Raw genomic sequence first — 21,603 nt, 5'->3', positions numbered from 1 at the left:
CCCTCACCCCCCCACCCCCCGCCCACCACTCCTCCCCCCCACCACTCCTCCCCCCCACCACTCCTAACCCCCACCACTCCTAACCCCCCGCCCCTCACCCCCCCTACAGCCCACCCACCCCTCCTCTTCCCCCACCCCTCCCCCACTTCCCCCGACAACAACACTGAACCCACCCATCCTCGCACCTCCCCACGCCCAGCACGCCACCCTAATGCTCCTCCTCCAGCCATTCTGGTGGGCGTTGCCACAGGCACCACGCCTCCCCATCTCTTTGGCCCCTCCAGGCCTCTTCTGGAACTCCGGGAGACCCAAGTCGCTATACCAAGATCTCGCGAGATTTGCTCCGGGAGGAAACAGGAGCTGGGATTGGTTGGGCCACACTGCTGAGTCACCGCTTCTCTCTCCTCAACGTTCAGCAGGGATCACGTGGAGAGGCGCGGCTGCACAAACCGTAAGTTCCCGCCTCGGGTTCCCGGCTTTCCCTCAAGGTGAGCTTAAGCTAGTCCCTTGTTCGCCCCCACAGACCCGCAGTTCTCTTTGCTGCCCTAAAAGGAGTTATGGGACCGCGGGCTGGAGTGAAGGCTGAAGCGGGGGAGGAGCCAGCCGGGGCCACGTGCTCCAGAAAGAGGCCGCGGGACCCGCGCTGTGGACGCAATAATGCAGCGAACCACGGTCTGCCGCCGCTTGGCACTGGACGTGGGGTCCCCTCTGGAGGTGCCAGGGCGTGGTGGGCCGAGCAAGCGGCCGAAATGGGGCTGCGGGATGGTGGTCAGTGTCCTTAGAGGAAGGGCCCTTTGACCCGAGCAGCAGCTCGGGGCTTCCATTGTCCGCTGGTCCGGCCCTGGAGAAATTGCTCAGATTTGGAGATGAGGAGACGCGCAGTCACATGGCGGGGTTGGCCCTCCGGTTTTCAGTGTCTCCTCAGGCTTCCTCAAGACGCATGTTGACGTACCGTCGTCTTACTTATGGAGCATTTTGGTTCTTGCTCTCAGGCTCCGGTGGACACGGGTGACTGAGAGGACAGGAGACCAGGGAAACCAGGTGTGTGAGGGCCTGAGGCCATTGTGAGCTGAACCAGTGCGGGGGGAAGTCATCTTGAGGTAAGCTGATCGATCCCCTTGGCCACCTCTGGTGCCCACTCCGTTCTGGTCATCTTGGAGCTGGGTAGCATCTGGGGCCTGAGGCCCTCAGGGCAGGAGGAGGATGAGCACCGTTTAGTTTCCCAAGGCATTTTCCTAAGAGAGCTTTGGTCCTGCTGTTGTGTTGGAAGAGGCAGCTTCGGCGAGTTGGGGCCCCATTCGCGAAGCCACGGTGAGGTTCCGAACTTGGGAACCTGTGCTTGGGAGGCGGGTTTCAGACGCCAGACACTGGGCCCCTTTGTGGTATTGGGCAAAGGCTGGGTGGCGAGCCTTCTCTGTAAGTGTGGGTCCCCTGGGAGTGAGGTGCTCCTGGAAAGCAAGCACTCAGGCAGTAGAGTGAGTCCTCCAGCTGCAGCTGGAGGAGGCCAGTGGCCAGACGTGAAATGGAGAGAGACCCCGTAGGGCGAGGACGACATTATGCCCTGGGGGTGCTGGGTAGGCCTTGGGCGCCACTGACCCAAGGGCGACCCAGCACACCTGGCTGTAACCCCCAGTATCACTGCTGACTCCAGAGTAGTACACGTGGACCCTCGGTCCCAGAGCTGCAGACTCTTGAGTGTCTGGGTCAGGACCGACTGGGGCCAGGACCCTGAGAGGAGGAAGCTGTGGAAGGAGGAGAGGTCCAGGTCATGAATCCAGGGGAGTTCAGGGCAGGGGGAGAAAAGGGCCAGGCTGGGGCTGCCAGCCAGTCCCTTTCCTGTGCAGACAGAGTGTGATCAGAGCCCAGGCCACGGCAAAGAGTCCCAGAGGTCTGCTTCTGCAGTCCCGGCACCGGACCAGGGTTCCCACACCCTTCATATCTCCTGCCTCACCAGTGGGAGAGGTCTCTGTGCACAGCTGCTCCCCAGATCCTGCCGGTGACACCCCATCAGTGAATCTGCCTACTTGGCCCTGTGCAGGGCAGGCAGTACTGGGAGGTTTCCTGCTGGGAGATGGCCTGAGCCTGAGCCCTTGGGGGACAGCTGTTGAACTGAGGTAAGGTGTAAATCTAGGCCTCTCTGGATTTGTCCCCGAATATTGCACCATTGCCCCATCCTCCTGGATGCCCCGGCAGTACCCTCAGACCCGCTGAGTCCCTAGGCTGTGGTGGATCACGTCCCCTGAAGGGAGGCTCCTGTTCTCTGCTCTAGTAGTCCCTAAGCTTTTCACTGCCCACAAACAGAGTAGGGTATTCCAGTCCTCAGAGAGGTTCCTGGGCACACTGCCCCACCAGATAGGCCCAGGGATGGCTTAGAGAGACCTGGACCTGGCCAGAGGCATCATTCCCGTGTCCGTCTCCGTGGCCCCCTCTGTGACCCTCTCCTGAGCCCCAGCCCTTGCGTGTGAAAAGGAAAAAGGAAACAGCTGATGCTGTTTCAGCGTCACTGAGGTGAGGAAAGTGAAACACTTGGTGATTTAAATTCTGCCGGATAGGAGGTTTTGTCAGTTTGATTGAGAATCCAGCTTCAGGCTCTGATTCCCCATCCCCTACACAAACTTAAATAAAGAGCCTGTTGGTGATAAAAGAAATGAAGATATCTCAGAGGCAAAGATGCCAGCAAATATTGCTTCACTTGGCAGTGATAAAGAAACTCGGAGATAGTATCAGGCCTGAAAGCACAAAGAATGAGCCGGTGAAGCAGATCCAGGCTTAGGAAGTAGGGTGACAGTTGGCCAGGTGGTGCATAGGAAAGATGCTCACCCCCAGTTGTAAGTTATGTGCTGAGAAGAAAGGAAGCAGAGTCGAGAGGACTCCTTGCTGACGTGTTTGCAAAGAAATGAAACACTTTAATTCTCAATGCTTAAGATGGCAGAGTAGTAAAAAAAAAAAAAAAAGCTTTACTATTGTTGATTCTCTAAACATTTACAACCAGTGAATGCTAAAGGAGATCAACCCTGAATATTCTTTGGAAGGGCTGATGTTGAAGCTGAAGCTCCAAAACGTTGGCCACCTGATGCGAATCTGTCTGTTTGGAAAGAACTCTGACGCTAGGAAGGATGGAAGACAAGAGGAGAAGGGGATGACAGAGGACGAAATGGATGGATGGCATCCCTGACTCAATAGACATGAGTTTGAGCAATGTCTGGGAGACAGTGAAGGACAGGGAATATTTGTGTGCTAAGGTTCACAGGGTCGCAAAGAGTCAGACAGGACTGAGTGACTGAACAACAACAAAGGTGTCACACAGTTCAGTTAGTGCAACAGGGTTCTTAACGTGAAAAAAAAAAACAAAGAAAAACATGGAATGGCCATGGAAAAATATCATGATTGTGCTTAGATTATGAAGGTTGGCTTTGCAGTTTCAGCTAGAGTGGTCACCCCGGTGGGCCTGCTCCAGGGTACAGATCAGGTTTGCCAGTCATTACTTTTGAGGCTTGCTTGCCTTTCGTTTGTTCAGACACCCTGAGTGGAAGATCATGCCTTTGTTTCTCTTTTTTTTCCCAGTCTTACTGAGATATGAGTAGAATTGTCTCATAGCCCTGGGTAAGTTTAAGGGGTTCAGCATCATGAGTCCACTTACATCCATCCTGCAGTGATGAGTGCAGGGAGTCTAGTGAACGTTCAGCATTTCATTTGGATTCAAAATTAAATAGAGAAAAGTACTTTTTTGGATGAGAACTCTTAGGGCTCACTCTGTTCACTTTTATATCCAACAGAAAACAGCATTAGTTATACTTGTGTTGTATGTCACCTCCTCATACGTACTCCTAGCTAGAGGATGAACATGATCGTTTCACGAGCTGTCCTTCTCAGTCGCTGAGAATGATGTCCCTGCCCCCCGCCGCCAGCCACTTTGTGAATATTAGAAACAGCCCCTCCCAGGCTGCCCGCACCCACTTCTGTCTGAGCCTCTCTCATGTGTGTGTCCAGTCTCAGTGCTCCCTCCGAGTGCCCTTGGAAGTAGGAAGTGGGTACAGCCGCTGACATCTCCCCTAGGCAAAGAGAAACAGAGTCGGACCCTGTGAAACCATGAGGTTTGGTTTTCAGGGCTCCAGTGAGCTCTGGCACCACAGCCCTTCATGTCTCCGGATGGAACAAATATCCCCAGGTCATTCACCTTAACACTTAAGTAAATAAACAATCGTCGGAGCAGAGGTATAGAATTGATACAGGATATGAAGACAGGAGGCAGTTTTCTGAAACGGGTTAACGGGGGGTATCCTGTACTGCACATTAGTGAGGTCTCCTTTGTGTGCAGTTGGGAAGATCCCCTGGAGTGGCAAATGGCAGGCCACTCCCGTATTTTTGCCTAGAGAATCCCATGGACAGAGGAGCCTGGTGGGCCACAGTCCGTGGGGTCCCAAGAAGTCCGACACGACTGAGCGGTTACTGCTTAATACTAGGAAGAAATTGGGCGAGAAGCGAAGTGTTAGAACGGAAGGGATTTATTGAGAGTAGGACACTTGGAAGGTTCCCAAGCGTTGTGTTGCCCTAAGTACTCAGTTACACTTACACCATCAGAGGAAGAGGGGAAGGGGGCGAAGATCTTCTTTTTCTTGAGTAGACAGCACGTTTCTATCATCAGTGCCTCCCCCAGGTAGGGCAGGGAAGTTTCCTTGTCCCTTTCTATGTGGTCAGGCTAGGACTATCATAGTTCAGTTCAGTTCAGTTGCTCAGTCGTATGCCACTCTTTGCGACCCCGTGGACCGCAGCACCCTAGACTTCCCTGTCACGTTACTTGGGAAAACTGTTTTCGGGTCTCAGGACAATGCAGGTCTTTGATTTGAAAAAGGCACCTTTCCGTAGGTGATTGTGTTTGGTTTGTCCAGGGCCTGTTTTGGGGAGTCACTACCTTGATGACCACTGGGCAGGTTGTAGGTCTTGTTTTCGGCTATCGTTGTATTGTTCGGGGACGCATTCTGGCCAGAACGTGTCTTGTCTTGGGGGCCCAAGAGCATGTTGTGGGGGTTATTGACTCACGGAGCTCACTCGGCAGGGTGCAAGTCTCAGGCCAGCACTGTTTTATGGTTTTGGGCCATGTCTCACGCTTGTGTTGCATGGTTTTGTTGCTAAGCAAGTTCGCTTGATTAAAGCAAGCCAAGGTGGCTTTGATGCCAGGCGACTTTGTTTTGCTCTAGGAATCGAGGAAGCCTACGTGTTTCAGAATTTTCCCGTTACTTCCTTGAGTGTCATTCGTCTTATTGTGGTCTCGCAAAACCCTGTAAAGTTTCTTCTCTTATGTACAGTTCCCTCGTGGAGTATCGAGCCAACTGTCTGATCATTCTGTTGTATTATTCCACTACTATCTACCAGCTGGGGATGCTCCCCCCGCCCCCAAGCGCAGGCCGCAGCGCCCTCAGTGATCCCGACACCGCTCGAGCAAATGAGATACAGCTCTGAGAGCCGGGAGACCAGGCCCCTAGTTCTGCTGCCTGGAGCGGACCCTCACCCTCCCATCCCCCGCCCACTCCACCCTACTGCTGCTTTGCCTGTAGAAGCACCAGGCTGAGGAGTAACTGGCTAGAGGTAGGGTGACCTGGACCTCTGGCAAGTCTTCACTGTGGAGGAAGAAGGAGGGAGCCTCTTTTGTTTAGGTCTAGATGTCATTGAATCCGTCTTGCCAAGCACAGGAAGAGGCAGAGGGGGCTCATAGAAAGGGTAGACCTTTCCAGGGTAAGAAGAGATCCAGCTGCAGAGCGGAGGGAGGGCAGACCTACTGGAACTGCAGGTGGGATGTCGTCTGCTGGAGGCTGGGTCCGCAGGGCTTCTGTCAGTCTGGGGCCTCTGAGGACCAACCAGGCTGTGGTCTTCATCCAGAAGCCAGGGAGGGTCATCTTCCAGCATTTCTAGTGCCTCTTTGGGCACAGAGGCATTCCAAAGACCCCCGAGGAAGGCCCTGGGGAGCCGACGGTTTGCCGTCGCAGAAGGAATTGTGCAGCTAGAGAGGGAATGAGCTCTTCCCAACCCCGAAACGAGCTCCGAGGCCGCACCAGCCTGTGAGGTAGAACTGTCCGCCAGGTTGACTCACGCCTCGGTCCCTGGGAGTCGTCCTGGGCCGACCTGACGCTGGGCAGGGAGATCCCGTCTTCATGCCGATGAGCCCCTGGTGCTTCTGTGTCCAGTGAGTCCCCTGCCCAAACGGACTCTGTGGAGCTGGAGGTGGACAGAGGCCTGTCCCCTGCCTGGCCCGGAGAGACTTTCTGGCTGATACTTGCCGTTTTTAGATCATTTGAAGACAGTGGTCCCTCCTGCGTCCTTAGATCTCCTGGATGTTGAGTTCCCGTGGAAACATCCCAAGCCTAGTCCTCTGCTGTTGGCTGTCTGCCCAAGTGCCCGTGAAGTCGGCCAGCTCTCCCTCATGTACAGTGGGGCAGATGCGTCCATCCATCCATCTTCGCCCAGGGGGGTCTTCCGGTTCCTCCTCCGTGGAGCGTGACAGCGTCCTGCCTTGGCTGTCTCGGGCTCTTTCCAGGCTGGAAAGAAAACCAGGGGTGAGCTTCGGCTTCTCTCTGAAGGTTATTTGAGGAAGTGGGGGAGAGTGCCAGGGTCGTCACGGCTGCTCCTTAATCAGGGACTTGATGATTCTCTTGGTTGCGAGGCTTGAGCTCCTGCAGCTGCTTGGTCCAGGTGATTGCTGGAAGGCAAAATGCCCACTAGGCACATTGCAGCTTGACCCTGTTTTAGGGTTTTAGCTCTATTTAAGGGGCAGACACATCTCTGGCTGCTGATGGGGATGGTAGGAATTTGGTGAGTGCCATCTCTAGGAAGTTACCAAACTGCAGCGTGTCCTTCAGGGAAGGCCACCTTCTGGCCCTCCAAACAGAAGAACTGTTGCGGCATCACAAGGCCGAGGGTGGAGAGGTTCCGTCCGTCTGTGTTCTGAGACCGCAGCAGAACCAGCGCGTCCGCGAGCCCAGCAGGGGCTGCACCCCAGACCCTCTGATGCAGGCTTTGCACCCCCCTGGGCAGAAAGTCCGTGTTGCTCCCTGTGCTTAATGCAGAGCAGAGGACAAAGGGAATTGTATTTGTGGGCTTCGAGTTGAGCTCCCATCAGAATCTGTGTAGGTGAGAGCCTTAGAGGAGGGAGGGAGAGGGGTGAGGGGTGGGGGTTTCGAAGGCGCTTTGCATTCCTTGTTCACTGGCACTGAGGGAACGTCAGGTTACCCCCCTGCTCTTGGGAGGGAGGCTTTGAAGTTCGTGGTGAAGGTACAGGTCGCTGGACAGAGCCCAGGCTGGGATGTGCATGGGGACGCCTGAGCCTCGTCTTGCCGCCGTTTGCTGACACAGAATTTGTGTCCTTGGCCCACGTTTTATTTCCTTTCAGGAGAGCCCACGACCCTAAGCCCTCAGTGGCTTTCAGGCAGAAGAAGGCGCGTCCCGGGTTTGGCCAGCCGAAAGGGACGCGTCACATTCCTAAATTTAATCTCCTGGCTTCAGGGAGGAAATGGTCTTTGCCTCCAGGGAGGGAGGCAGCGTGGATCTTGGGTTTGCCTTGGGTTTAAGGGATCCACCTGGTCCCTTTGTAGCCACTCCCTCTGCTGGCAATTTGTCAAGCCCAGCCTAAGAGAAGTCGCTGAATTCCTGGAAACGCAACACACGGGACTTGGCTGCTTCCCTTGGTTTCACTCCAAATGTCTGGTCCCTCTGTTCTCCTGGCCAGCTCCTAGGTGTCATTTTGACCTGACCGGTTCCAGGGAAGCCTGGACCCTCAAAAGCTGGAGGACCCACCATCCCTCCATTACACCTCTGTTCCCCCGTGAACGAGCACACGTGTCACGTGTCGCTGTGTGGCGTAATATGATGTGTAAGCGACGGTGTGACACCCGGGAGTCTTACTCTGTCTCTTTTTCTTCTGGGGCGACACCACCGTCCGCACAAAGCTGTCTGAACGTGAACATTTGGGTGATTTTGATGTGGCCCAAACTCCCCCAACGAACGTACCTTCAGGTTGGTTTTCCTCTTTGATATTTTGCTTCTGTGAACAGACAGAGGATCCCATCAGTTGTATGTAGTGAGAAAGTAAACGCCCCACTCAGCCTTTAGCTGGATGGAGATCTAGTAGTAAGATAGCACTTGAGCCGGGAATGGACGTTTCGGCCAGAATCTCAAAAGCGTGCCCTGGAAGGAGAAGACGGTCTCAGGGCTGAGCGCACTGCTCCACGCTGGAGCCTCAGGTTCTGACAGCTGTACCTGCCGGGGTATTCATGGCACAGGCGACACAGGCCACGATCCTGTAGAGAATTTTCTTTGCCTTTCCATTCACCTTGGCAGTTGCACACTTTGCTTTTGCTCCTGCGTGCAGTTTTACGTTTGTCCCAGACTGGTTTCTTCTCTGATTTCCGCCACTTTTACAGACGGTCAAGAACATTTCTTAACCAAGTAGAATTTGGTGGCGGGAGGGATGGGGTAGGACGGGGTGATCGTGAGGGCATGGGTCCGCACCCGACCGCATCTGGGGTCCTAGTTCCCTGGTAAGGATAGAACTCGTGGCCCTGCCGTGAAAGCACCGAGTCCTCCTCACTGAACAGCCAGGGACGTTCCTGGAATTGCTTTAACGCAAGACGTCTCATTCGGAGGAGTTTTTGAGTGACGTTGTACACTTGAGTGTGTGAGCAGTGATTATAGTTCATACCAATTTACGGTTTTGTGAATTTACTAGCTTAAAGGGTTCTGGGGGTTTCTTTTTGTTTTAAAAGGTCGAAACTCTTCTCTAAGTCCGTGGAATACCAAAACCAAAATCTGTAGAATATTTTAAAGAGTGCAGGCTTTGTTCAGAATGTGAGCGCTTTGCTCCACTGAACCGAACGGTAGTAAGATTTGTAGAAGAGACGCAGAGTGAAAGGCACGTCTTTTTATCGAGTGACATGACAGCACCCATCGCGTGAGTTACTGGCTGGAGTTTAGAGACAGGCCGTGTTGGGCTAAACTCCTTATTGCTGTTTTCAGCCCTTGGGTAATAATCAGAAGCTTTCTCTGAAGAGAGTGGGGTCAGCTGTCAGACTCCTAGGTATCTGCCGGCCAGCAGGGCTGGGATCAAATGCAGCAGCCAGTAGATACGGGATGGGGCAAGAGGTCACCTTGTCCCTTTGTTGCTGCCGGGAGAGAGGCTCGTCCTGGTGCCAGCGGGGGCCAGAGCTGTGACTTGGTGGCCAGAAGATGTGTCTGACCCTGCCTTGGGTTCCGTGAGGGTGGAGGGACAGCAGGGTCTCCCCGGTTCCTTGGCCGGAGAAGGACCCGCCCCCACCCCTCGCTCTCTGACATCCCCCCAGGACTGGTTCCGGAGTAGGTGCTTCAGGATGGGCGTCTGGGCGCCCCCCCGCCGACTCCTGGAGCTGGCCGGCCAGAGCCTGCTGCAGAACGAGGCCTTGGCCGTCGCGGCCCTGGAGGAGCTGCCCGTGGAGCTCTTCCCTCCGCTGTTTACGGCGGCCTTTGCCGGGAGGCACACCCATGCCGTGAAGGCGATGGTGCAGGCCTGGCCCTTTGCCTGCCTCCCTCTGGGCGCCCTGATGAAGGACCACGAGCCTCATCTGGAGACCTTCCAGGCTGCACTCGACGGCCTGGACCTCCTGCTTGCTGAGGAGGTCCGCCCCAGGTAAGGTCGACCTGGCAGACTGGTGGGGCCTGGGGGTGTGAGCAAGATGCAGCCAGGCCAGGAGGATGACCTGGGAACAGGCGTTCGGGGGGAGAGGACTGGTTGAGGGGACAAAAGGCACGTGGTTCCCCCCCCGCCCCCCCGCAGTGTGCCTTAAAGCGGGGACCAAGGCGGGCCCGGCAGCCAGAGGATCTGTGGCGTGTGGAGTGCAGCGCCCTCGCGGGGTCCTGCTGCCCGTCGGCCCCTGCGCAGCTCAGTGTGTCCCCCTCGGCCCCGCAGGCGGTGGAAGCTGCAGGTGCTGGACTTGCGCCGCAACGCCCACCAGGACTTCTGGACCCTGTGGTGTGGCATCAAGGCCAGCGTGTGCTCGCTGCTGGAGCCCGAGCCGGCCCAGCCCATGCAGAAGGCGCGCAGGGTGGAGGCGCAGGCGGGGCTGAAGCCGGCGCGGGCCCCTGTGGAGGTGCTGGTCGACCTGTGCCTCAAGGAGGACACGCTGGACGAGACCCTCAGCTACCTGTTGAAGAAGGCCAAGCAGAGGAGGAGCCTGCTGCACCTGCGCTGCCAGAAGCTGAGAATCTTCACCGTCCCCGTGCAGAGCATCAGGAAGATCCTGAAGCTGGTGCAGCTGGACTCCATCCAGGACCTGGAGGTGAACTGCACCTGGAAGCTGGCCACGCTGGGCAGGTTCCTGCCGCACCTGGGCCGGATGGGCAACCTGCGCCGGCTGCTGCTGTCGCGCGTGCGCCTGTTGCCGCACACCGCCCCCGCCCGGGAGGCGCACTGCGTCCGCCAGCTCACCGCCCAGTTCCTGAACCTGCCCCACCTGCAGGAGCTCTCCCTGGACTCCATCTCCTTCCTCGAGGGCCGCCTGCACCAGGTGCTCAGGTGAGGCGTGGCGCCAGGTCCGCAGACCAGAACCGGCCTGTCTCGTTTCGTGGCCGCTGGGGACATTGCCAGGGTGCACGGGTCGCTGGGAAGTCCTCAGGGTGCCGCCGCTCTGTCCGCGGGCGTCTGGTCAGGTCACCTCCCTGGTCAGGGTCAGAGGCGTGGCCTGGGTTAGACGTTGTCAAAGGGGACTTCTTGCTGGCCGTGCACATAGTCGGGGTCAGGTGTGACGCCCTTGGGCGTTCTTTCCGAGAGAGCGCTGTCTTAGCGGAGACGATGACAGAGAAGTCGGCGAGAAGGACGTCGGTCCATCAGGCGTGAGGTTAGAAGTCCGAAGCGCTGTCTCTCCCTCGCACCCGCCGCTTCTGTCCTGAGCTGGTTTAGGCTCCAGGTGAGCTTTGGGAAGTGGGTGATTCTGGAGATGACAAGGAGGGATCAGGCGGGGAAAATTGTGGCTCCTAAGCAGTCCAGAGAAGAGAAAAGGTCCCACGAGCATCATTGTTGAAGTGCCTCCATTCTCTTCCAGTCCAAATGACAAGCATTATTTTCCTTTCCGACTTCTGAATACGTAGGAAATCCTCAGTATCAGGTTGTCGCTCTGCCTTGAACACAGTGATAAAAGCTGAGAGGATGCAGCCTAGTGTGGCCATATGAATGAGTTGCATTGATTCTCTTTGTGGCAGCTGCAGAGTCCAAGCATTAGCGGTAAATATGTTCACCGGGAAACCAGAAAAAGGAAAGAAGAAAAAAAAGGAGATGGACGGTCTGGGAACCGTCCAGGGGATATTCGGCCAGTGATGGTGTGGAACCCCAGCCCACGTCCACTGCATCCAGCCTGCTGTCGCATTCAACTAGTCGTGTCTTGTAAAACCACCCTAATTCCTGCTACCCCAATACTAATAAGCTGACATAGGCAAATAACACTTGTTTCCTGTTTGTTTCCCACACGGAAAATAGTTCATCATTTTGTGCAGGGGGAGGTCATACCCCGGTGAGCATGACCTTCCCCCCGGAAGAGCCCCTGCCTTCCCGTCAAGAAGGGGAGAGGCCAGCCCCGAGCCAGTGAGATGCCCTGCGTTGCGGTGAAACAGGCCTCTCCTCCCCACGTCCTTCGGCCCGCCACCTCTGCCCCTGGGACTGACTGCCCTGTGTCTCCCCCAGGTGCCTGAAGACCCCTCTGGAGACCCTGTGCATCAGCAACTGCCTGATTTCGGAGTCAGACCTGACGTACCTGTCGCAGTGCCCAAGCGTCAGCCTCCTGAAGGACCTGGGGCTCAGCGGGGTCAACCTGACCAGCCTCAGCCTGGAGCCCCTGCAGGTCCTGATCGAGAGGACCTCGGCCACCCTGCAGGACCTGGACCTGGACGAGTGCGGCATCGTGGACTCCCAGTTCAGCGCCCTCCTGCCCTCCCTGAGCCGCTGCTCCCAGCTCACCACCTTCCGCTTCTGCGGCAACCCCATCTCCATGTCCGTGCTGGAGAGCCTGCTGCAGCACACCGTGGGGCTGAGCAAGCTGAGTCTGGTGCTGTACCCCGCACCCCTGGAGAGCTATGAGGATGTGCGCGGCACCCTGCACCCGGGCCTCCTGGCTCAGCTGCACGCCCGGCTCAGGCAGCTGGTGCGCACGTCTGGGCGGGCCAGCACGGTCTGGTTCAGCTCCAACACCTGTCCCCACTGCGGTGACGAGATCTTCTACGGCATCTGGCCCATCCTGTGCCCCTGCTACATGCCCGCCTAGCCCAGGTCACGAGTTGCAGGCTTTGTCCCTGGCACCGGGACACTGCCACCCAGACCTCAGTGCATCTAGAAGGAAGACAAACCACAGTTTCAGACAGTTGTTCAGTGCATGGGGGAAAAGGAAAGGTGATATAGAGTGGGCGGGGAGGGAGGGGTTGGTGGTATTCTTTGGAGAGATGTGCTCCGACCAAGTTGGAAATGTGAATCTGAACTCTGGAGGCGGGGTTTTGGGCTTGGGAGGTTGTTGGCGTCATTACCCCCGTGTTGGATTGTTAACAGAAATAACAGAAATAAAGGGAAGTTCAGTGTGAATCATTTGGGGTCCTCTGTCATCTGTGTCCATGATTTTCCCCTTTAAACTCGTGAGTCTTCCTGTTGGTGGTTAAATAAAAGGGCCTGAGCGTGAGTGGGGCCTAGATGCGCTCCGATAGGCAAGGATCGGCTACAGGAGTTCAGGGCCCTGTTTGCCCACTCCGTGTGGTTCTCATTTCCAGGGCATCCACGTCCTCACTCGTTTCGGAGGCTGTTCGATCTGTCGTCATAATACGAGGTGCGTCCTCAGGGCCTGCAACGAACTAAGTGTCCAGGAGCGAGCACCGCTGGAGGGGACCGTCTTCCCACGGGACCCTCGCTGCTAACCCCACCCAGGCCCTGGACTCCGGCATTTTCCCCGGTGGATCCAGCAGATGCCAAGCCTCCATCTCAGCCCCCGGGCGGTGCCAAGACGGGTTCACTGTGCAAAGTCAGGCCCGGGGTCCTGGGGGATATTCACCCTCAGACCATCTGGAGCCTCTGGGAGCCAGCAGCCCGTTCCCACTTTCCCACTGCTCCTCCGTATCTGCCACTTTGGGACTCCGTGGACCGTAGGCAGCCGGGCTTCTCTGCCCAATGCATTCTACAGGCGAGAATACTGCAGTGGGTAGCCAGCCGTCCTCTTTTCCAGGACATCTCCCCGACCCAGGGATTGAACTTGGGTCTCCCGCCCCCCACCACTCATATTCCTTTCCTGGCTGCAGACCCAAACGCCTTCCAGTACATTCATCTGCTCTCAAGCCATCGACACAAAGCTGCTGTCCTCCTTCCTGGAAACCTTCCCTGCAGAAGAGGTTGAACTCATGTCCTCTGCTTCTTCGTAACCTAACATGGGAAGGCTTTTCTGTACATCTGTTGATAAGCTTCAGTGTGTTCTGCTGGACAACAGTGGTTTCTCTTCCTTCTTTTTTTTTTTTTTTCACATAAAACACATACTCCCCTTCACATGCAGGGTGGTTTGAGCACAGGCCTCGCTCTGTTCTCACGGGGTTCTGTCCCTCACAGTCTAGGAGAGAAGTAAGAGAAATCGGGGCCAGAAAGAGTTGGGCGGGGACCTTTAGCAGCAGTGGTCTGCAAGACGTGGTCCACAGGAGCAGGCTGCATCCTGGAAAATCTGGGCCGGTGGGCATTTGTTGATGGGTGGGAGTCACCTGGGAGCTGAGTCATCACCTGCATACCCCCTACCTGTCCTTGAAGTGAGCCCTCTCTAGGGACCCCGATGTAAAGAATGTGTTAAAAGTACTAAGGTGGCCACCAGAAATAGCACAGACTTAAACAAGAGGAAGCGTTTTTCTCCCGGTTCTGGAGGCCGGAAATGTAGGATCAAGGTGTTGACAGTGTGGTGCCTCCGCAGGTCTCTTTCTTTGATGTGCAGACAGCTGCATTCTCGTGTCCTCCTGTCTCTTCATGTCCAATCATGCTTGACGTCTTCTTGAGTGTCCTAATTTCCTCTTTTGTTTGTTTGTTTGTTTGTTTGTTTGTTTGATTTCCTGGGCGAGGTGCTTTGCTTCTGGGTCTTAGTTGCAGACCAGGGATTGACTTTGGGTCCTTGGCAGTGAAAGCTCTGAGCCCTAACCCCTGGCTTGCCAGGGGTCGTCCTCTCTCTTCTTATATAGACAACCATCAGATTGGACTAGGGCTCACCCTGGTGACCTCGTTTGAACTTCATCACCTCGTTAACGATACCATCTCCAAATACGGTAACATTCCAAAGTGTTGGGGGTTAGGACTTCTACAGATAGTTTTCAAACATGTATTGCTTTATTTGACTGCACCCGGTGTTAGTTGTGGCAGGTGGGGTCTTCGGTCTTCCGGGCAGCACGTGGGATCTAGTTCCCTGACCAGGGACCGCAGCCCAGGCCCCTGCACTGGGAGTGCAGGGTCTTAGCCACTGGACCATTGTGAAAGTCCCCTCAACATATGGATTTTGCAGGACACAATGAAGCCCCAAACAGGGTTGATGGTAGGGTGATTTGCCCGGCTACACATTTGCACCCTACCTGCTCCTGAGAAAAATCTGAGACCTTTAATAACGTTGACTCCCTGGTCCCAGTTGTGGAGATACTGATTCTGTGGGTGTGGAGTAAGATCGGCAGAAGCAACCAGAGCATCAGTACTTTGCAAAAGCTCTCTGGGGCTCGCTGTTTAATGTGGACACCTTAAGCAGCCCGGGCAGCACCTGGAGTTGTGAGACACTCAGACTCTCAGGCCCTAAGTGCAACCGTTGGACGAGAATGTGTTTTTGCACAAGATACTTAGGCAATTCCTTAGATTCCCTGAGGCTTAAGAAGCACAGCCCGGGAGATTTGAGAGCGTGGCCCAAACCGAGAAGTTTGGATCCCGATCTCTGGGCTTTGCTCATACCCTACCTTCCTTCAATACCAAGAACATCCCGAAGGCCCGAGAGAGGCTGCACGTGTCCTAGAATCTCGGAAGGGTGGCGGGGAGGATGAGGCTCCCAGCTCGAGCTACAGCATCTGATGGGTTTATTGAATTACCAATAACCCGCTCCTCCCAAGGCAGGTGCTCAGTGTGTCCCATAGAGAAAAAAATGAATCGCTTTCCCTCGACCCTCAGGGTGTCCTGAAGGCGTAGATTCTTGGGTATTTTAAACATGTGCTTATTGTGGTTTGGGCTCCCGTTGTGGCTCAGCTGGTAAAGAATCTGCCTGCAATGTGGGAGACCTAAGTTTGATCCCTGGGTTGGGAAGATCCCCTGGAGAGGGGAAAGGCTACCCACTCCAGTACTCTAGCTTGTAGGATTCCACGGACTGGATAGTCCACGCCGTCCACAAGGGTCGGACACCGTGGAGCGACTTTCAGCGTCACCCTTGTGGTTTAGTTGCTAAGTTGTGTCTGACTCTTTTGGGAGCCCGGAGACTGTAGCCTGCCAGGCTCCTCTGTCCATGGGATTTCCCAGGCAAGAATACTGGAGTGGTTTGTCCTTTCTTCCTCCAGGGCATCTTTCCGACCCAGAGAATGAACCCGGGTCTCCTGCATTAACAGGTGGATTCTTTGCTGCTGCGCCACCAGACATCAAACTTTCCCACAGTATTGGAGGGTTTTACTCCCTGGGACCCGCTTCACTTCAGAATCAAGGAGGGGGGCAAACATTGCCTTTTCAGATTCCCGGGCCCCCCCTCCTCTGGCAGTTTGAGTTTCTTAGTTCTGATATGCAGCCCTGGAATCTCAATGTTTAACAAGGTCCCAGGTGATTCTGAGATTTGAGCAATCTTTAGAAGCACACGAAAGTGAAAGTGTTAGTCATCCAGTTGTGTTCGACTCTTTGCAAACCCAAGGATCCTGGCTCCCCAGGCTCCTCTGTCCGTGGAATTCTCCAGGCAAGAATACTGGAGTGGACAGCCCTTCTCTTCTCCAGGAGATCTTCCCGACCCAGGGATCAAAGCCCGGTCTCCTGTACTGCAGGCAGATTTTTTTTTTTTTTTTTTTTTACTGTCTGAGCCATCAGGGAAGCCCAGCAGCATAAATAGGGAGTCACAATTTTCCGTCCTATCCCCTAAGTTTGTGCAAGCCTTTTAAAATTGACATCGACTTTTTTTTTTTTTTTTTTGTCATAAGCCTAGGCACTGCAAAGGATGTAGTTTTTGGCATACAATAAAAATAAACCCTTTAAGTACATAAAACTAGGAATTCCCGGGCAAACCCGTGGGTAGTGCTCAATGCTTTCACTCTGGCGTCCTGGGTTCAGTCCCTGGTCAGGAAACTAAGATCCTGCAGCCAGTCTCATGGGATGTCCATAAATAAATAAAACTGTTAATGCCATGCTTTCAAATATATCCAGAAGAATGATGTAAACCGCATAGAGTTGTTTTATGTATTAATTTTTATTGACTTATTTGGCTGCCTCGGGTCTTAGTTGTGGCATGCGGGATCCTTTGTCCGTTCTACTGCCCTCTGGCATGTGGGATCTTAGTTCCTTAGAACCACGGATCAAACCCGCGTTGCCTGCGTTGGAAGGCAGATTCTCAATCACTGGACCCCCAGGGAAGTCCCCAGCCTTGGGTTTTGATACTCACCAACTTTGGAGAAGGACATGGCAACCCACTCCGGCACTTTTGCCTGGAGAATTCCATGGTTAGAGGAGCCTGGCTGGCTACAGTCCATGGGGTCACAAAGAGTCAGACAGGACTGAGCAGCTAGGCACAGCACTCACCATCGACCATCTTGCTGCTAAGTCGCTTCAGTTGTGTTCGACTCTGTGCGACCCTATAGATGGAAGCCCACCAGGCTCCCCCGTCCCTGGGATTCTCCAGGCAAGAACACTGGAAGGGGCCGCCATTTCCTTCTTCAATGTGTGAAAGGGAAAAGTGAAAGTGAAGTCACTCAGTCGTGTCCGACTCTCAGCGACCCCATGGACTGCAGCCTACCAGGATCGGCCGCCATCCATGGGATTTTCCAGGCAAGAGTACCGGAGTGGGGTGCCATTGCCTTCTCCAACCAACCATCTTACAAGAGTATAAAACGAGCTCTTTCTAATGCTCAGGTGTTTATTCTTTTTTCTTGCTTCATTGAGATGTCATGGGCATATATTGTGTGAATTTAAGAGGAACACATGTTGATTTGATAAGAAAGGTATTTTTGATGTTATATCTGGTTAAAGCACTTGAGATCACGTTCATTAGCGAACTTCATTTGGGTTCTAATTCCGTGGCTCTGTTACCTTATAAGGACTGGAAATACACATATTTCTTCCCTGAAACCTTCCCTCCCCCTAAGAATCTGTGTGCAGAGGGCTGTAAAGGCAGTGGAAGGGAAAGCTTGAGATATAACCTAGGTGGCGCAAAGGGGAAGGAGAGAGAAGAGGGGGCTCGAGTGAGGAAGGGAGAAGGATGCGGACCAGGGTGTGAACTGACAGCCCTGACGTGGTTTAAGAAAGCATGAGCCCCTGCCTAAGAAAAGCTCCCGGGGTTCAGCAGGAAGATCCACAGTGAGGACAGCGGCAATCCAGGGGGTGCTGCGTCTTCAAGTGCAGATCACCTGGGAGTAGGCTTGCTTCCTGTCCCCCTCACCCTGCCCACCACCCCACCCACCACCCCAGCCCCTTGCTCCTGGAAGACAACAAGGGTTTCTTATTTGCCGCTGGAGAATTTTCTGGCATTGAAAGAGGACCCCTGCCTTTTTAGGTTCCTGACATCAGCCCGAGGTCTGTGGGAATCGCTGTGTGGACCACCTTCCCCTGCCCTTAAGCTACTGAACCCCAAATAAATAAAGATGCAGATTGAAATTGGAGATGAGGTGGTGGGCCGCTGGATGCCCGAGAGGCAAGTGGGGACTCTCACCACACTGATGTGGTGAGAAAACAGCCCCTGGCCGGGGCCCTGAAACCCCACCCACATTCATTCCTCTCTCTAGCAATTCGGTCCAAAGGTTTCTACTTGAAAGATCCTCTGGGGAAAAAGTGGTTCAGAAACCTGAGTGGAGCCTGGTTTGGATACTATGCATTGGATTAGAATGGGCTTTAAAAGGCTTGGAATCTCCTGATACAGCCTCACTGAGACAAGGCTTTTGGAGAGCCAGGTAGGACTTCCATGGACACAGGACACAGGACATGGTGCTGGTATTTCCAGGGAAATCTCTCTGTGAGGTGGAGACATAGACACTCCGGTTTCTCCCTCCACTGAGGCTCAAGAGTGGGAAGTGTTTGCCCCCACTCAGTCAACTGGACTGATGAGCCATGGGGTTTGGAATGCTTCATTTTGGTCTCTGCAGCAATGAGCCTGTAAAATTTCTGCATAGTGGGCTAGAGCGTAGCCAGGCATTAAGAGCCACGGGGTCACTGCCATTAGCAGTGTGAAACAGCCTCGGGCAGCGGCAAAGGTTCACGGCTCTGTTCCAATAAAACTTTATTTGTGACCCTGAAATTTAGATATCCTCTAATTCTCACACCTCACAAATTATTCCTTGGTTTCCCCCCCAAATTACAAAAAATGTAAAAATGTGAAATGTATTTTTAAAAGTTAAAAAAAAAAAAAAAAAAACACCTAAAACATAAAACTCATTCTTAGCTTGTTGGTGGGAGGAAAAGAAACCAAAAAACAGGAGGCAAGGCAGTTTGTCAATCTCTGTCTAATTGAATTACCAATAAATAACCTGCTCCTCCCAAGGCAGCTAGCATCCCATTAGTGACTTGTGACATGTATTTAGTAGGCTGGATTCTGCTTATGAAAAAATAAAAAATTTCATAAATCTAAGATGACATCAGCTGTAAGATACAACAGCACTCTTTTTTTTTTTTTTTTTTCACCACACACTTTTCCATGTGGGATCATAAATCCCTGACCAGGGACTGAACCAATGCCCCCTGGAATAGAAGTGAGGAGTCTTAAATATGGGATCATCAGTGAAGCCCCACAGCATTGTTCCTCATGCCAATATAAAATATATATTTACTGACATATGTATGGGTGTGCACTCAGTTGCTTCAGTCAGGTTTGACTCTCTGCAACCCTACGGACTGTAGCCGAGCAGACTCCTCCGTCCATAGGATTCTTCAGGCAGGAATACTGGAGTGGGTTGCCATGCCTTCCTCCAGGGGTCTTCCTGACCCAGAGATGGAACCTGCATCTCTTATGTCTTCTGCCTTGGCAGGAGGGTCCTTTACCTCTAGGGCCACCATTTACGCAAAGCCAAACAAACTATGATATGCCACTGATTAATTTAGAAAGATGGTAACAAAAACCCTGTGTACGAGACAGCAAGAGGGACACCGATGTATAGATCAGTCTGATGGACTCTGTGGGAGAGGGAGAGGGTGGGGAGATTTGGGAGAATAGCATTGAAACGTGTATAATATCATGTATGAAACGAGTCGCCAGTCCAGGTTCAATGCACGGTACTGGATGCTTGGGGCTGGTGCACTGGGACGACCCAGAGGGAGGGTAGGGGAGGGAGGAGGGAGGAGGGTTCAGGATGGGGAACGCGGGTATACCTGTGGCGGATTCATTTCGATATTTGGCAAAACTAATACAATATTGTAAAGTTTAAAAATAAAATAAAAGTTTAAAAAAAAAAAACACACACAAAAAACGTGATGGATCTGCCTTCAGAAATGGTCAAATGTAAACTTCAGAATGTCCCTTAATGGCAATGAAATGTGGTAATGTCATGGAAGCTATCAACAAATGTATTATATGGAGAGAAACTGTGTTGCAAACCTTTTATTTCAATGACCACCACCGCCCGTGTCCGCATCCAGCTACATGCTGGCTGACTTTCTCCCTTGCATGCTAATTTTAAATCACGAAGTTCTGGATTTCATGAAGTGCTTGGAGAAATCGCTTCTCAGCCTTCTGGCTAAGATCAAGTGTAAGTATCTGGGGAGCCAGGAGTAAGTGGGTCGAGGCTGTGGCACAGATAAACGATGGTGTTACTAACAGTTTCTGTGTATTTATGCAGCAGATAAATAAAACGGACGGATGCCACATGTTGTTCTAGAAACAAAAATACAATAACCCAATAGCTCTGGAGGTGAATATGGCATGTGAGTTGGGGGAGGCTGTGATTTCTGATATCACGGTCAGGGAAGCCTGGCAGAGAGACTGTGGACCTAGGCAGGTCAGGAGCTGGGTGGCGGTACTTGAGACAGCACCCCAGGCAGGGGGAGCAGCACAAGTCCTGAGACGGCCCCGTCCTGTCTCCTCGGTACCCCGCGGGAGACTGGGCCCGGGAACCCTGCACCCGCAGATACCAAAATCCATGGCTGCTCAAGTCCCTTATATGAAATGCTGTAGTCTTTGCATGTAACTTAAGGGGATGCTCCCGCAGGCTTTCAATCATCTCCACATTCCTTGTAATTCCTAATACAATGTCGATGCTGTGTAAACAGTTTCAAGTACAGTGTAAATGCTCTATTTATATAGTTGCCAGCAGGAGACAGGCTCCAGTTTTGCTATTAGACCTTTCTGGAATTTTTGGAAGAATATTTTTGATCCATGTATAGAGTCTGGTGCCTTCGGAACTCACAGAGTGCAGGGAGTGAGGGGCACCCCCAAGGGACAGCTGGGGGCTCTTTTGGACATTTTATCTCGGTCAGCCTTTCCGAGTGAGATCGCAGGTCTACAAACAAAATGGTGCCTGCCAGTTCTCCTGCAGAGCTGAAGAGGAGCGTTGGGGCCACCACGGGGAGACTAGGCAAAAGTGGGAGCTGGAGAAGGAAGTTTAAAACTCTCATGTCACTGAACTGAGTTTGAGATGTTTTCTTCTGTATAAAATAAGGGTGTGAATACTTATCTCAATGTTTCAGTCCATGAGTAAATCAAGTACTAATTTTGTCTTTTGAAAGAAATGGAATCATCACATCACTTGTCTGCAGAGAACACATTCCAAGACACCCAGTGGACATCTGTAACCTCACATAGTATCAAACCCTATATACACAATGTTTTTTCTATACAGACACACCTGTGATGCAGTGTGTTTAATCAAAGCACGGTAAGAGACTGGCAACTGAGTCATAGTAACAGCAAAGTGAAAGTGAAGTCACTCGGTCCTGGCTGACTCTTTGCGACCCCACGGACTGCAGCTTACTAGGCTCCTCTGTCCATGGGATTTGCCAGGCAAGAATTCTCGAATGGGCTACCATTTCCTTCTCCACAGGATCTTCCCGGCCCAGGGATGGAACCCGCAGCCTCCAGAATTGCAGTCAGACACTTGAACATCTGAGCCACCAGGGAAAGCATCATTTACCCGGAGTCACGCACACCTATGCCATTCCGAACCCCCTCAACCCACACCCCCGCCATCCACACCCCCCAATCCCCCAACCCCTCACCCCCCCACCCCCCGCCCACCACTCCTACCCCCCCCCAATCCTAACCCCCGCCCCTCACCCCCCCCACAGCCCACCCACCCCTCCTCTTCCCCCACCCCTCCCCCCCTTCCCCCCGACAACAACACTGAACCCACCCATCCTCGCACCTCCCCACGCCCAGCACGCCACCCTAATGCTCCTCCTCCAGCCATTCTGGTGGGCGTTGCCACAGGCACCACGCCTCCCCA

At 53.6% G+C, this 21,603-nt stretch overlaps 1 protein-coding gene across 5 annotated transcripts; it reads left to right on the top strand.

Moving 5' to 3' along the window:
* Positions 1-259: 259 nt before the first annotated feature.
* LOC132344520 (melanoma antigen preferentially expressed in tumors-like) lies at positions 260-12,586 on the top strand. Of its 5 annotated transcripts, XM_059884174.1 has the most exons (7): positions 260-451; positions 993-1,100; positions 6,321-6,551; positions 7,941-8,007; positions 9,330-9,652; positions 9,932-10,537; positions 11,699-12,586. In XM_059884174.1, exons 4-7 carry the CDS (start codon positions 7,972-7,974, stop codon positions 12,273-12,275), a joined length of 1,542 nt encoding a protein of 513 aa, XP_059740157.1. In that variant the 5' UTR covers positions 260-451; positions 993-1,100; positions 6,321-6,551; positions 7,941-7,971; the 3' UTR covers positions 12,276-12,586. The 5 variants fall into 5 exon arrangements, with proteins under 5 accessions (XP_059740157.1, XP_059740154.1, XP_059740155.1 ...); XM_059884171.1 differs by lacking the exon at positions 6,321-6,551; XM_059884172.1 differs by lacking the exon at positions 6,321-6,551 and having other exon boundaries at positions 260-488.
* Positions 12,587-21,603: the final 9,017 nt, after the last annotated feature.

Source organism: Bos taurus, chromosome Y (assembly GCF_002263795.3).
Source record: "Bos taurus isolate L1 Dominette 01449 registration number 42190680 breed Hereford chromosome Y, ARS-UCD2.0, whole genome shotgun sequence".
In the NCBI taxonomy this organism is placed as follows: domain Eukaryota; kingdom Metazoa; phylum Chordata; class Mammalia; order Artiodactyla; family Bovidae; genus Bos; species Bos taurus.
Note: the sequence above shows the minus strand (reverse complement) of the source record. Positions and strands in the feature narration are given on the sequence as shown.